General features: G+C 39.7%; 1 protein-coding gene and 1 long non-coding RNA gene across 3 annotated transcripts in view; one reads left to right on the top strand and one right to left on the bottom strand.

Annotated features, from left to right (window-relative positions):
* Nucleotides 1-6,247, bottom strand: part of LOC109315598 — a 13,565-nt gene extending 7,318 nt beyond the window's left edge. The window contains exon 1 of the long non-coding RNA XR_002102549.1: nucleotides 6,081-6,247. This is a non-coding gene — a long non-coding RNA (uncharacterized LOC109315598). The remainder of the gene's footprint in view (nucleotides 1-6,080) is intronic.
* DOCK4 (dedicator of cytokinesis 4) overlaps nucleotides 1-15,762 on the top strand; it is a 405,358-nt gene that overhangs the window by 363,964 nt on the left and 25,632 nt on the right. For both annotated transcript variants that reach the window (XM_019543391.1, XM_019543390.1), the window contains 5 exons: nucleotides 8,954-9,102; nucleotides 10,408-10,494; nucleotides 12,388-12,492; nucleotides 13,826-13,967; nucleotides 14,563-14,729. In XM_019543391.1, the coding sequence (XP_019398936.1) occupies nucleotides 8,954-9,102; nucleotides 10,408-10,494; nucleotides 12,388-12,492; nucleotides 13,826-13,967; nucleotides 14,563-14,729 (650 nt within the window). The remainder of the gene's footprint in view (nucleotides 1-8,953; nucleotides 9,103-10,407; nucleotides 10,495-12,387; nucleotides 12,493-13,825; nucleotides 13,968-14,562; nucleotides 14,730-15,762) is intronic.

Genomic DNA, 15,762 nt, shown 5'->3' with positions numbered 1-15,762 from the left:
CCCCAGCCAGCAACCCTGTCCCACTCCCTCCCTCACTATGGTGGCCTGAAGCTGCCCCCCGCCACCCCATACTTACTTGCAAGCAGTTGGGGGAGCTGCTCTCCACCATGGCCTGGCTGTATTGCTACCCATGTGCATGCGTACGCTTGCAGACACATACACATGCCCCCACTTCCCACTCCTCCCAGCCCCAATCAGCCCCTTGCAGCCTGGAACTCTGCCGGCCTGTAAGGAGAAAGCTGCTGTTTCCCACATTTTTCTGCAGTGAACAGAAAACTATGTCCAGGGGAATCTGGGACAAATGCTGTCCTGGAGTTATTCAGCTCAGGACCATGACTTGATCTTTAAATTTTGGGACTGTCCTGCCCCACTAGAGACAGGTGGTCACCTTATTCAAGGTGCTGGTTTTGATCAAAAAGGCTCTTAATGGCATAGGCCCTATGTGTGGAAGGGAACACCTTCTCCCTTATCACATTCCCTAAGGTCAGCCAAGAGCAGCTTCCTGTAAGTACAATCAATGTGTCAAATTCACTAGGCAGAAATGTATGGAGGTTATTCTTAGTAATTGCCTGTCAGCTTTGGATCTCCCTTCCCCTTGAGGCCTGCCAGAACCCAAGCTTGGATATAGATTGGATGCACTAAATGACCTTTCTCTTTGGGTGAGGCTTTAGGAGGGAAGACCAAGCTGGAATAGTGTTTAGGAGATTTGCCTTATAGCTTATTTTAATGCTTAATGGGTTTTATAAGCTATTTTGTTTTTCCTGGTCCAAGTGAATTCCAAGTGAATACTTGTTTGCTTGCTTTATACGTTATTTTCCTGTCTTCTGTAAGCTCGCCTGAGCCTTTTCAGGGAAGAGTGGCAAATCAATCTAATAAATGAATAAATAAATACACTACCTACTTCTGTGCCTGTGGCTGCAAGCTAACTATGTTTAAAGTAAAATAACTAAGTTTGAAGTAATTCCTGTTTGTTGAGATATCTGGGGCTTAATCCCAGCTGTTACCTAGTCAGCTAAAAACCTTCAGCTGTTCCCTAAAGAGTTCCACATTTCACTTGTAAGGCTCCAGTTATAAAAATTACTACTACATTAAAAAAATAAAGTAGACATACCTACTGAGCAAGGCATGTGGAATATAAGCTGCACTGGACCTTTTTGTAGATCTCCTAAAACACAGAGCATAGTAGGACAACTTGATTCCATTTATGTGGTCCTTGTCTGCTTAACGTGTTGGTAGACTGGGAAAATGTATTACTGAACCAATGTATTTGCCACGGCCATAATTTTTTTTGAGACAGAAGCTATATCTTCTGATTTTTAATATAATAGATGAGAACAATATTAACAAAACATCTCCATCAGAGTTTTGTGTTTTCTGTACATTTATTATTATTCAAAACGTATGACTTTTGCATTTTTAGGCATGATAAATCCCATGGCTCTTTCATGTTTTGCTCTTATGAGCAGATCTGTCTTAGAAAACAGATTAGATTAAGAAAAATTAGCTTCCACTCTTAACAAAGACCAGAAGCAGTGCTTACAGTGAAAAAAAAGATCCAAACTAATCTTTTAGGATATTGACCCCTGTCAAGAGCCAGTGGAACTGGAAATAAAGTTAACTCTCAGTACTATTACATTGTAGTACACCTTTATTTCACTAACTAAGAAGTTTCACTCTTTTTTTAAACTCATTTATTTTATCTGTTTTCACAGTATGATTTTCTGCACTGTTTCAAATTTTAATAATTCTTTGTGGGAAAAAAGGTCTTTTCTAATCTAATATCCATCTTAAATCTGTCCCCTCACAGCTTCCAGTCATAGCTATACATTTAATCCCCTCATGGCTAAAACATTTATTGTACTATAATGTCCTTTTTACATACCCTTTAAAGACCTGAAAATTGTAATGAGATAACCTTTCAGTTTTCATTTATCTTAGAAGTGTCTAACTTTTTTAACCTTTCCTCCTAAGTTGAATTTCCAATGCCATGAACCAACATTGTTGCACTTCTCTTTGTTTTTCATTTTTTGGATGCATGGGGGATCTCTTAATGGTGTTGGCAAATTATTAATATATACCATACATTATGTACAACAATTCACAAGTACTGATTTGTATTACAACAGACTTTGAAAGCCAAGAAATTGCATGATAAATTAAAAGGAAAGGAACTAAGAAAACTGAAGGCCCATAAGTTTAACGTGTTTTTACTTCAATCTAAAATTTACAAAAGTCAGTTTTTGGATTCTGAACATAGCTGCAAGGACTTGAAGGGGAGGGGTGTAGATACTCAGCCTAGTGTAGAGAAAGAACAGGTTGGAGATTATTTAGATAAACTGAATGTTTGCAAATCAGCATGGCCTGGTGAGATTATTTGTAGAACAATCAAGGAAGATCAATCACGGTTGATGTAATTGTAGATCCGTTGTAGAGAATTCATGGCAGATAGGTGGGGTCCCAAAAAACTGGAAAAGGGAAACCAGAATAGTGCCTTTTTTTGAGAGAAGGGGAAACAGAAAAACACTGAGAACTGTGGACTGGTCACTCTAACTGCAGTACCTGGAATGGTAGTCAAGCATATTATTGATGATTATTCTTTTTAGGACCCAAAGAATAACAAAGTGATTAGTAACAACCAAGTGTGGGTTTGTTGAAAGCAAGTCATGCCTAACTTATTTCCTTCTGTGACAAAACAATGGGCTATGTAAATCAAAGCAGTCACCTAACTTGACTTTAGTGAAACTTTGAATGCTACCTCCTAGAGCATTCTCTTAAGTAAGCTAAGGAAATACAGTGTAGATAAGAAGTAGCCAACTTGCAGCATACATGCCGCATGTGGCATGGGCAGCCCCTGTGAATGACATGTGATAGATCAGTGAGGGGAAAGGCAGAACAATGGCAGAGAAGGCAAGGAGCAAGAATGCAGAGCAGCATATTGTGTGGGGAAAACAAAACGGAGTAGCAGATCATGCCAAGGAAAGGAATTGGAAGGGCACTTGGGGAGGGTGCAAGACTAATTTGTGGCATGTCTGCCAAAAAAGGTTAGTCTTCCATTACTCTAAATGAAACTGTTATAAGGTGGGTGCATAACTGGTTGGGTAATTGTTCTCAAAGTGCAGTCATCGATAGCTCAGTGTCAGATTAGGAGAATGCATCAAGTAGAATCTATTCTGAGTCCAGTTCTGTTTAATATTTTTATTAGTGGCTTAGAGGATGGAATTGACTGTATCTGTAATAAGTCTGTGAATGGCAGAACCAAATTGGATTAGGCAGCAAACACTTGAGAGCAGGGGTCAGCGACCTTTTCTAATAGTGGAATAGCGCTTGCACCTTGGCCACTGCTGCAGGCCTCTGATCCCCTGTTACCATTCCAGTCATCCCTGTTCTATGCAGAGAGCTGCTTTCCCTCCTTCCCCCAATATACCCTTACCCCAAAAATGTGAAAAGCACAGCGAACAACAATTTAAACCAGTTAATTTGGCGCCAAGGATATGCAAATGTTGCAGTGGAAAGAGGAGAAAGTAGGTAGCCCTCTGCACAGACCAGGCATGGCTGGAACGGCAACAGTCAACCAGTCAGCTGCCATTAAAATGGCTAGGCAGCAGCAGGGGATTGGCATGACATTAATAAAATGTGGAATAGATCAAACCTTTGTGAGCTGGATCTGATCTGTTGGCTATTGGTTGCTGACCCCTGCTTCAGAGAAAAGGGTTAAAGTTCAAAATCACCTTGATAATTAGGAAAAATATGTGAAATAAATAGATTGAAATTCAGTAGCAGAAGACAGAAATTGGTGCACTTAGGAAGTAATAATCAAAAGCTCAGAATCAGAATTTAGATACAAAACAGGAAATGGGCTAGCTTGTATTCCTGCAGAAAAACATTTGGGGATGTTAGTAGATTGTAATCTGATTATGAGTAAATAGCATATTACTGTTGCAAGAAAAGCTAATAGAATACTGGGATGTATTAATAAGGTGTTCTGCGCAAGTCACACAAAGTGATTCTTCCATTTTGTTTAGTCCAGAGGTGGCCTAAGCTGGTGTACTTTGTCCAGTTTTGAGCATCAAACTTCAAGAAAGATACGGACAAATGGAAAGATTCCAGAGGAAAGCACAAAAATTATTAGCAGTCTAGTAAGGAAAGCTGGAAGAGCTGAAATTATTTAGGCTAGGGATGAGAAGACTGAGGGAAGACTTAATAACAGTCTTTAAATACAAAAAGGCTATTATAAGAGAATGGTGGTCAGTTATTTTGAGGGGATGGGGGAATTGCAATAAAAGCAGTTTAGGTTAGATATTAGAATTTTCTAAGTATGATGATGATTTAAACATAGGAGCTGATTACCAACCAGTGTTGTAGAATCTGAATCTCTAGAAGTAGAAGTGGTTAAGTGCAGGTTATGCACACTTTAAACAGGGATGAACCTCTCTTGTAGAGGGTTGGACTTGAACAAACAGCCAATTTTTCTATGATTCTTTTTTATTGTGTATTCATACCTTGTAGCCTTTTAGCAGTAAAGAGCACAAAACTGTATCAACCTTATTGCAGTTTATTTTACATAATAGTGCAAGGTAGTATGTTTGACATCTTAGCTCAGTGATTTTTAGGCTGAGGCTCTCAAGCCTCAAGTGGCTTTCAAGTTATCACCTGCAGCCAGCCCCACACTGAAAATAGTATCAAGGGAAGCGGGGGGGAGGGGAGAGTGTGCTTATCTGTGTGTTTTCGCTTTGTGCACTTTGTGGGTATGTCTTTCTTATATCCATGAATAATGAAATGCGTGTGCTATCTGCCTTAGAAGCCTCCAGTTTCTTTTGAAATGGAGCGTGTTTACCACAACATCCCTAGGGGTGTGGATGTTGTTGTATCTGTTTGGTTAACACTGATTACTGTCTTAAATATAAAATTGCAGAGAAAAAAACAACATTATTAAGGCAGCAAGTCAAGCACTTAAAAGATATGAACTGCCAAAACTGAAGCTGGTTATGCAATGTTAATTCATCTCTCTTGTGCATATTCATTTAATGATATGGTCACATGCTATTCTTCCATGGGTCCTCTCATTCATTCAGAAGGAATGTGCTAATTAAATGATTGGTTGTTTGATGCTATGTTTTATCTTCATTATTCAGCGTGTGTCTGAATGCCTTATTTACTACATATTGTTCTAACTGTGCTAAAGGCAGGTTTTCTATGATTACTGTGGCTGTGATATCAGAGTGCGTCACAAATATTCATTAAACCAACTTTCCTTTATGCTGAAAGGATGAGAACTGAAGCACGGAGGGTCTGTCTATGCTGATATTTAGGGTCAACTTTAACCTGAAGCAAGTGTATGGCCCTTTCCTATCTAAAGCACACCTTATTGCATACATCACAGCCATGTACACTGCTGTTTATATGTAAAATGGTAATAGTCTAGGACTTGGTCTAGTCTCTTCTGGGTTTGTCTCCACCTACCGACAGTAGAGAGAGGAAAGCAGGAGTGCAGGAGGGCAGGGAAGAAGTCAGGGGGTTGGTGTCAGGGGAAGACTTGTGCTTTAGGCTTGCTCTGTCAGGTAGGTCCAACTACTTTGCATAAAGAGGCAGGCCTAGAAGGCAAGGGAGGAATAAGGTCACTCTAGTGCCCAGAATGTTGGCAGAGCTGCCAGGATTAGGTTAAAACTGCTGTTCAGGGCTCGAGTTTGAGTGGTCAGCAGATATGGGATTAGGATCAATTTTAAAGTTAACCCTAACTAGCAGTATACACCGAGAGATTAAAATCAAAATTATCCACTAATTTTGGTTGCCAGTTTGAGGTGTGTAGGATCTATTTCTGATTGTTCAATGTATATAACCTTTTGTAGCACTTTCTGGATTTGTCTGTACAATTTAAAGCAGTTGCATGTAGTGATGCCCCAATCTGAGTCTCTCACTGGAAACCATGTCAGCATGGCATTGTGCCTAAGTTAATGAGAGCTGCTTCCCAGGAGAATAAATTAGCCAGTGCACTGTCGTGCTAACTCAGTTATGCTGCTTCTGATTCCAGAACAATGGGCTCAAAAGCTAGCCCAGGGTGCCTTACAACCGGTTAGACTTACCTCTAAGTTTGGAGCATGGCTTTCATTTCAGTTGCTGTTGTGAAGGCTTATTCTTCAGATTTCAGCTTGATATGCTTAAAATGCAAAATCCACTTAGTGCCACCTCTAAAAAGTTTGATTTGAGTGGCTTACCAGTGTCCCATAGGAACTGTGGCACAAACAGGAGTAGAACCAGTTTTTGAGAGCAAAATTCAGTTATTTTAACCATTAGAACATTTGCTGGTTTGTTGTTTAAGCAAATTGAAAGATACAGATTCCGTTATAGGAAAATTATGCTGGGTCCCCACCTGAAACTTCAGCTTCACAGCAAAAGCCTTCTGTCAGAAGGCTTATAGTCAGAGATGGCAGTAGTAACTTGTCATCTTTTATGTAGACCAGGAGGGGATGAGAGATTTTGCTGGTGGGTTTCTCAGATACCTGTGATGACAAAGGAATGGTAGAATGGTAAGACTGGAAATCTTGGGTTTTAATTCCAGATACTGGAGGAGAATGGGTCCTAGTGGGCAAAAGGCCTTTGCTTCTATTCAGCCCCCAAATCTGATCTCTTCTGCACTATCCTTTCCAACCTGTTGCTGTGCTAGCTGTTTTCTTCTGCCAGTTCCTCCTCCACTCATTCTCCTCACCACTGCTTTCCATCTCTTAGTCCCAATCTCCTTGCACAAATGGTGCCAGTCTGTGCCCATACCTGTAAATCTGTATTCAATCAATCTATACAGGTCATTTTCAACCTGGAGGGATGTGGGCAGTGGGGTTCCGCAGGGCTCGGTCCTCAGGCCTGCACTGTTCAACATCTTCAGCAGTGACTTGGACAAGGGGGTAAAAAGCACCCTGTTCAAATTTGCTGATGACACTAAGATGTGGGAGGATGTGGGCACACTAGAAGGGAGGAATAGGCTGCAATCGGACCTAGACAGGTTACAGAGGTGGGCAGATGGACAGGTTACAGGGGTGGGATTCAACACTGACAAGTACAAGGTGATGCACCTTGGAAGGAAGAACCAGCACCATATCTACAGGCTGGGGAACTCCCTTCTCATCAGTACAGAGGCAGAAAAGGATCTTGGAGTCATCATTGATGCCAAGATGAACATGGGCTGGCAGTGTGGGGATGCAGTCAGGAAGGCCAACCGCACCTTGCCATGCATCCACAGACGCATCTCAAGCAGGTCCAAGGAGGTGATCCTCCCCCTCTATGCAACACTGGTCTGGCCGCAGCTGGAGTACTGCATCCAGTTCTGGGCGCTGCACTTCAAGAGGGATGTGGACAACATGGAGAGGGTCCAGAGGAGGGCCACTCGCATGATCAGGGGGCAGCAGGGCAGGCCCTACGAGGAGAGGACCTGAACCTGTTCAGCCTCCAGAAGAGAAGGCTGAGGGGAAATCCAGTGGCCTGTTACAAACTAGTCAGGGGGACCAGGAGGCATTGGGGGAGTCCCTGTTCCCCCGAGCGCTACCAGGAGTGACCAGGAATAACGGTCACAAGCTGGCAGAGGGTAAATTCAGGCTAGATATCAGGAGGCACTACTTCACTGTCAGGGTGGCTAGGATCTGGAACCAACTTCCAAGAGAAGTGATGCTGGCTCCTACCCTGGGGGGTCTTTAAGACAGGGCTAGACAAACACCTTGCTGAGGTTGTTTGACCCCGGTACTTTTTCCTGCCATGGCAGGGGGTCAGACTTGTTGATCTGCTCAGGTCCCTTCCAACCCTACCAACTATGAAACTATATGCTGCCTCTTCTGACTGGCTTCTAGTTCATTAACAGGTTTTCTTATACTACTCCTAGTAGTCATTCTTCCCTCTTGCTTTTCCTCCAAGTCTCTTAACCCACACTCCCTTAACCCAATCTGCTGTCCCTGCCTCTTTCCTTCCTCCACTTTTCTCAGGCCCAGCACCTAATACCTCTGCAGTGTAGTCAGATTCTTTTTCCTTTTTCAGGCATCAGCTTAGAGATTGCTGGAGGGAGAGAAGTTCCCCACCCTTGGTTCCAGTGCCTTGTGATACTAAGAGCAGCAGTTACAGGCAGACCTGTGCTCAGCACCTGCAGTGACCAGCTAGAGTTGGCCAAGTGCAGTTGGAATCTGTGGGTGCCTATACATGTGCTCCAATGCATTCTAATTAGACTGCTCCAGCATGCTGCAGCATCACATGGATTCAGCATTCTGTGTTTCAAAATGGTGGCAGAGGTGCTTTAACTAAAACTCATCAAATAAGGTCTAGCTAAAGTGCCCCATGGCCATTTTGAAATGTGGGATGTTTGAATACACATGATACTGCTGTGTTTTAAGTACAGCAACTGTCTGGGAGCTGCTCTAAGTGTATTGCCCCTCCCACTCTGTCCCAGAGCACATGTATAGACACCCTTTGAAAATTTTAGTTGTCAAACTCAAACAGGTCTCTTCTGAGCCAACAGATTTTTCAGTGCCTTATGACATGACACAATTTGCCCATGCTCCTGCTCTAATGAACAGAGGGACTAAGGCTTCTCAACCAAATGAGTTTAAAACTTCATAAAATACACAAAGCAGCATTCTTTCCCCTAAACTTGCTCTTAAAAATAAATAAACCGTTTTTGCAAATATATGAAATATTTCAGTTGACACTGACACCTGACACAAAAAATTTCACTTTGAATAATCCAAGTTGGACAATATTAATTACCAGACTTACTTGTGGAATGTGTTGAGCCTTGTGTAAAGCTGATGCTACAGGCTCTGGGTGTTGCAATTTAGGTGTACTGGTTTTTCCTGAAGATGTATAACAGCTTGAGAGTATTTACACAGGTACTGTCTTAAATAGTTGGGCTATTTAAATAAATGAGCTATTTTATATTTGTTTCATGTTTACATAAAATATATTGTAACTTGTCTTACAGAGGCAGCCTACACACTGTTGCTGTATGATGAGCTATTGGAATGGTCCGACAGGCCACTGAGAGAATTTCTAAATTATCCCATGCAAACAGAATGGCAACGCAAAGAATGTCTTCACCTCACTATCATCCAGAACTTTGACAGGGGGAAGGTAAGCGGGCTTTTTATTGAACTAATCATAAATGGTTTTAATATAATTAAATCACTTCCAATTTTGCAGTGTTTATGTCTTGAATCAGGGTGGCAGCTGCTGTTTCAAAATCAGCATTTGTCATGAATTCATCTGCCTTGCCTAGGACCTTTCTGTTCTTATGTCCTACATTAAATTACACAGTGATCTATGAGGTAATCTTAATTAGCATTTACACAGTGCTTTTCATTAAAAATGTCAAACACAACATTTCACAAAGGACAATATCATTTGATGAAGCTGCATCACACAAGGAAAGAAACTTGCCAAATGCATGCGTCAGTGATAGACATGGGAATGAAATCTAGGTCCCTTGTCTCTGGTCTATCTACTGAATCGTGCTGGTTTCTTAGAGTAGCAATGGCAATATCAATAATACTATTTCACAGACAAGTGTTAATAGCTTTGTAATGGTGACCATAGTGTAGTGCTGCTATCAATAATTTGTTTCCCAACTTCAGTGGGAGTAGTTACAGGAACAGCATGTTGCTTTGAAGACTGGCACAAATATAATTTATGAGTGCCGTCCAATTTGAAATTATGCTATCCCTGCACCTAATCATTAAATTAATCTGTCTTCTCTCTAATTTGTACACAGGTACAGAAAGATAGACTTTATCTTTTGTAATAGCTATCGAAACCTCTGAGAGTACTTACAGTAAAAGTAATGTTCAACAAAGGCAAAAATGATATAAAGAATTTAAAGGTGCTCTGATTATATGATAGCAAAACCAGGTTTCTAATCTGACTTTTCCCAGAAAAAAACAAGGAGAATAGTTTTGTCTTAACCCTTCTCACACCTTTGCATATAAAATATGAATAGAAATACATAGAAAAGTATAATTAGTTGAGCCTACTCCATGTACTATGCTTGAAAAGATGGATAACACTTGAATTGTGACTTATCTTCTATGGTGGTCCAACAACTTGTATCTTAATAGCTAATGTTATTCAATAACTCTGTAAATATGTCTTGATACACAAAAAAATCAACAAGAGTAGTTTTGTCCCCATCAGTATATTGAAAGCAATGGATATTATGTTCAAGTGTTTTCATTCACATGGAGTGCAATTCAGTTAGCTTAGAAAGGAGAGTCTTTAACATTTTGAATAGTCTCTTGGCAGCTATTGTCTGCCTTATGCTTGTTGTCTACAGTTAAGCTGTAGCAACAATGGAGGTCACTTGAAGATGGATTTCAAATAGTCAAAAAGCCTGTTTAAATTTCTCATTGTGATTCAGCATGTCTATTGCTTGTTTACCTGCAGTGTTGGGAGAATGGTATTATCTTGTGCAGAAAAATTGCAGAGCAGTATGAGAGCTACTATGACTACCGAAATCTCAGCAAGATGAAGGTAAGGAATTCCTTTTAATTATAGTTTAACAAAACGATTAATAGGAAATCATGTTTGCTCAGGTAAGCTTTCTATGACCTGTATGTCAGTCTTACCCTGGATTCTTGTTTCCTGCTGTGTATATTTGTATAATATAGTCTGAAATTTATGCAGGAAAATTGTAAACAGATGGACTTGTAGTGCTTCCATTTTAGACATCTAGCTGAACTTTTGCAAAATAATAATAATAATGTTAACCCTGAGTGAGTACAAAACTTTGCTCTGTTGTTGACATTGTTGTTGCTTATATTTCAATAAAATACTATACACCAGTATGCAACATTGTTAGACTTAAGGCAACTCTTGAAAAATACCAGCTCTTAGTTCTCATTTGTTTTCTGACTACATAAAAATAATAGAGCAATTCTTGTATTTCAGAGAACTCAAAGACCACAACAAGTCAGAATGTTTTTAATACTATGGACTCCTATTTGAAATCCCTGGATTGATTTAGTGAACCATGTCTGCACACTTAAGAGTGCAAGAACTGAACATCTCAAGGGACCCCAGGGTGTTGCAACACCCTGGTTGAGAATCAGTGCTATACTCAAACCCTGTGCTATGTGCAGCCATCCACCTTTGTTATTACAATTGCCTGGAAAGTAGAATTTTGGCTTGTTTGCTGGCTTATTCTATCTGTATAATTATATCTCTAAGCTAAGCTCTTTTATTTTTATTTTGTAAAAACTGACAATTTAACAGTCCATAACTGAAATAAAGGTTTCCTCTCTTTTTGACAGAGACTTCCTGTTTTCTTTCAGATGTCTTTTAGGAGACGTAAACGTAAAGCCTTTCTTTGTTTTTTGTTTTTTTCTGTTGGGTATTATATTTTTAAATAGTCTTCTTTTTTCAAAGTCTTGGTTTGATGGATCGAGCAGAAAAAAAGTAAGCTTTGTACATTGCAGTAACGCTCTTTAAAATTGTGCTTAAGCTTACTAATGCTGACCTGACTGCTGGCACTGACTGCAGCATAGTTAATCTGTCTAAACAAATATCATTTAAAAATGCAGGTCACAATGTGAATTTGAGAAGAGAATTTTGCTCCTAATCATTTCTGTTTAACTGTTTCATTTATTCACATTCTGGATAAACATGGATATCTGAAATGATACATATTCCTCCAGTGTTACTTACTGTTGATGTTAATCTCCATTTAAAAAGGCAAGAGTCTTCTCCTAGTGATTTTAATAGGGATGCAATCGATATTAGTACAGCTGCAGTTCCATAGTTCTTCCTCCGTTATCAGTTCTAGCAAATTAATAAAATTGAATCAATAATTGACTATTGTAGCTCATTCACTCTTTAGCGAATATTTGTTTTAAATATCACCGGAAGAAATATGAGATTTTAAAATAGTAATTTTGTGCCTGGAATTTTCAAAGGATCCTAAGGCATTCAGCTCCCACTGAAAATTGGTGAGATTTAAACCACAACTCCCTTGGAAGTGGTTTTTGAGCCTTGTGTTAATACAAGTAACCATCTCGTGGTGAAATATTGAGTAATCAGAAAAAGAATTGGCATTATGTCTCAAGTCACATGTGGGTAATGAGAATGGAGATGACAAACATTAAATAAGAAAACATGCATATAATTGTTAATCTAACAGATCTGGCTTTTTGTTTATGCAGCAATAAACATGTTCACACACATAAAGTTCACAAAATGTCTGGGACTCTCAAGCTACTGTATAGAGTAAATGTTAATCTTGCTGTATGACAAAACAGTTTCTTATTGCTGTTTAGAATTACATTGTGATTGTTATAACTTGGCGCACTGAGCTAAAACATTTTCCTCTATATTATGGTCTAAACGTATAAAAAGCAGTTTAATTTATTCTTTTCAATCTATGCTCAGATGATGGAAGCTTCCTTGTATGATAAAATTATGGATCAACAGCGCTTGGAGCCAGAATTCTTCAGAGTAGGATTTTATGGCAAAAAATTTCCATTTTTCCTGAGAGTAAGTAAATCTGGAATAAAGATAATGGAGGTATTGGGTCTTGTGTACTTTCCTTTGCCATCTCTTTCTGTCTTTGTGAACTTAATTGTGACATATATAAAATATTTCTGTGTAGGAGCTGAGAAACTGTAGGAGTAAACTAGATCCCAGTATTACCCTAAGGGGGAGGGAAGGTTTGTCCCACAGAATGGACAAGAGCTCCAGATGTCCAAAATTATATATATATCTTGAAATAAAAAATGTGTGGGGGACCAGGCTTCTGCCCACATCAGACCACCCTCTTCCTATCCCTATAGCAACACTCAGGTGGTTTCACCTGGAGCTGGAGCTAGAGCTGAAACTGTAAGATGCATAGTACTGCTGCTTGTATCTTCACAATTTTACAATTATTGTTTCTCCTTTCAAAAAAAATCTCTTTTGAATAATTTTTAATTATGTCATTAATATTGCACCAAACTGCTGCTGTAAAATAAATAAAGCCAGTGAATTTATTTCATATTATAACTTAGAAACGATAAGGATGTATACTGCAGACGCACAAAACCCACAAAAGACTTCTGTAAAGTCAGGAAGTACTGTTCAAGGATAGTGGAAGCTGAAGGAAGATGTGTTCCCTTAACATTTCTGACTATTATCACAACTATAGTCAGCAATTAGTACTGCACTGGGAATTCAAGTTCTGGCATCTAGTGTTTAATGGGAGATTTGCATTGCACACAACAGTGTTTAAAGCCAAGCTGAACTGGCACAGTGAGCAGTCATGTGGAAGATTCAGTGCAAGAGCAGGCAGTATCCTTCTTCTCCCTCCCCCCCAAGTCTGTCCAGGCTGAATGCATCAGGCAGGCAACCCATACAATCTTTAGAAGAAGCAATTTGGATTAATGTTAAGGCTTTCTGTGGTTTCCTTTACTCCAAGATGCATCCATAAGGCAAGATTTCAGACTAACAGCTGAAGGTGTACATCTCGCAAAGGATTTACAGTCTCATCCTGCTGCCTTTACTGTCCATTACATTACATTACTGCTACATATTTCCGTTTAGTGCAGACAGTTTTGCCCTGCAGATCACTGTTAACAAAAATATGTAGTAATTAGATTTCCCAAAGTGTTTTACAGTAACAATACAGACTTTATATGGCACAGTTATGTTTACTTTACTTCTGATTAATTCATTTTCCTATATATTTTGATTTCTAACTTTGTCTTTTGTTATTTACCTTTTCTTTTTTTAAATCATGCAAAAATCCCTCATTTTAACAGTATGTATTTTAATATCTTAATGGCACCCAGTTATTCCCAAATAACTAGCCCTGCTTTACTTTTATTCTGCTCAGAACAAGGAGTTTGTTTGCCGAGGACATGACTATGAGAGACTGGAGGCTTTCCAACAACGAATGCTGAATGAGTTCCCACATGCCATTGCTATGCAACACGCTAATCAGCCAGATGAGACCATCTTTCAGGCAGAAGCACAGTGTATCCATACATTCATGCAACTATAATTTGAAGTTAAATATTTGCCTGCTTTAAAAAAAAAAAAGTAAATCTACTGACAAATTCAATCCTAATGTAATTCCCGTAACATAAATGGTCTTATACCAGGGTAGAATTTGGCAGCTTTTTCTATTAAACTTTTTGATGTAAAATATTTCTAGCCAGTATATTATGTCTCTACATGGCTTGGGGTTTTTTCCTTTTGTTGTTCTGTTAGAGATCTGTGGTCAAACATCTTGATTTAGCCAAAATTACTTTGCAGAACTGTCACAATATGAGTGCTAATATATCTGCTCAAGTTACAGTAATGTTAGTTTTTGATATATAACAGTCAGCATGACATCATTGGCCATGTATGAAGTATAAAGGAGAATCCATTACAAATTAGTTAAACCTTTTAATTTCCATGAAATAAATAGCTGCATTTTAGAAATAAATATGATTATTCCAAGTAAATGCATTAATTGTTTAGAAGCTTAATGATGTGAGCCTACACAGGATTGTTGTTTCTTCAAGCTCCATAGGCAAGTCAATTTGTTTTGCTAAGTCTATGTTGTCCTTAACTCTTCACACTTAGATTTGCAGATCTATGCAGTGACCCCAATTCCTGAAAGTCAGGAAGTCCTGCAGCGAGAGGGCATCCCAGATAATATCAAGAGTTTTTATAAAGTGAATCACATCTGGAGATTCCGGTATGACAGGCCATTCCACAAAGGGACCAAGGATAAGGAAAATGAATTCAAGGTATAGTGCCAAACAGTCTCTTCTGCAATTGGCACTGTATAAAAACCTGTTCAAAGGATTATTTATTGTCCTTTATTGTAAGGAAACTAGAGTAAATAATAGAAGGTGTTCAGTCAATTATAGCTTTCATAATCTTCTAATTTTAATTAAAATATCAAGAAAAACAAACACATGGCACTACTGTCACTTTTACTACATGCTGTACCAAGGGAGGGAGAAAGCATAAAGAGCTCCTTTGCTTCCCTGCCCACTTAACCCCTATAGCAGGTAACAAAGTGCTGGGAACATGACCTCCCCACAGACTCTAGATCTTTGTCAGGTATGGGCATTTGTAGACGACACACTAAAGTGGGTTAAATGCCCTTTTATACCAATTTAATGGTGCTTCTGTTTGCATGAGTTTGCAAATTCAGTGGCATATTGCACATTAATTCCAGCCGCTGTAGCAAACTTGGTGGCATAATGCACCTTAAATGACTTTCAGGCCCAGCAAACTAAAACACCTCTGAGGAATTTTAGTTTGCTACCTTACAGTCACAGAGGGAATCACCGGGCTCCATGTGGCTCAGGAACTGTGCAGACAGCCCCAGCAGGCAGCCCAGCTGCAGCCCAGTAAAGCAGGCTACACTGAAGGGAAAAAAAAAGCTTCAAGTTTATTCTTTCTTTTTCTTTTTTTCCTTCCTTGGAGCCTGCATGAGCTGGTGTGTGGGCCGGCTGCTTCCCTCCACAGCTGCAGTGTTTCCTGGGACTGCCCGAGTCAGGTGCCTGCGGGCAGGTGCTGCCTGCAGCGGGGTGAGAATGACATTGCTGCCGCAGAGGGAAGGACCAGCCCCCTCCTACCCTGCAGCTCAGGGACTGCTTGGGCTACCAGCAGCTTGCTCTCCCCTCCCTGCCACCGGAGAGGCAGATAAGGACACGGGTGTACATGACACAGGGGTTTACTTCTCCCTAAATTGTAGCAGTGTTTTTAAAACTAAAAAACAATTTAAACCTTCAATTTAAACCCCCGTGTCATCTACAAATGCCCTAAATG

The sequence above is a fragment of the Crocodylus porosus genome, unplaced genomic scaffold (genome assembly GCF_001723895.1).
Source record: "Crocodylus porosus isolate Cpor-Errol unplaced genomic scaffold, CroPor_comp1, whole genome shotgun sequence".
In the NCBI taxonomy this organism is placed as follows: Eukaryota; Metazoa; Chordata; order Crocodylia; family Crocodylidae; genus Crocodylus; species Crocodylus porosus.
The sequence above is the reverse complement of the archived record's forward strand: the minus strand, read 5'-3'. Positions and strand labels throughout refer to the sequence as shown.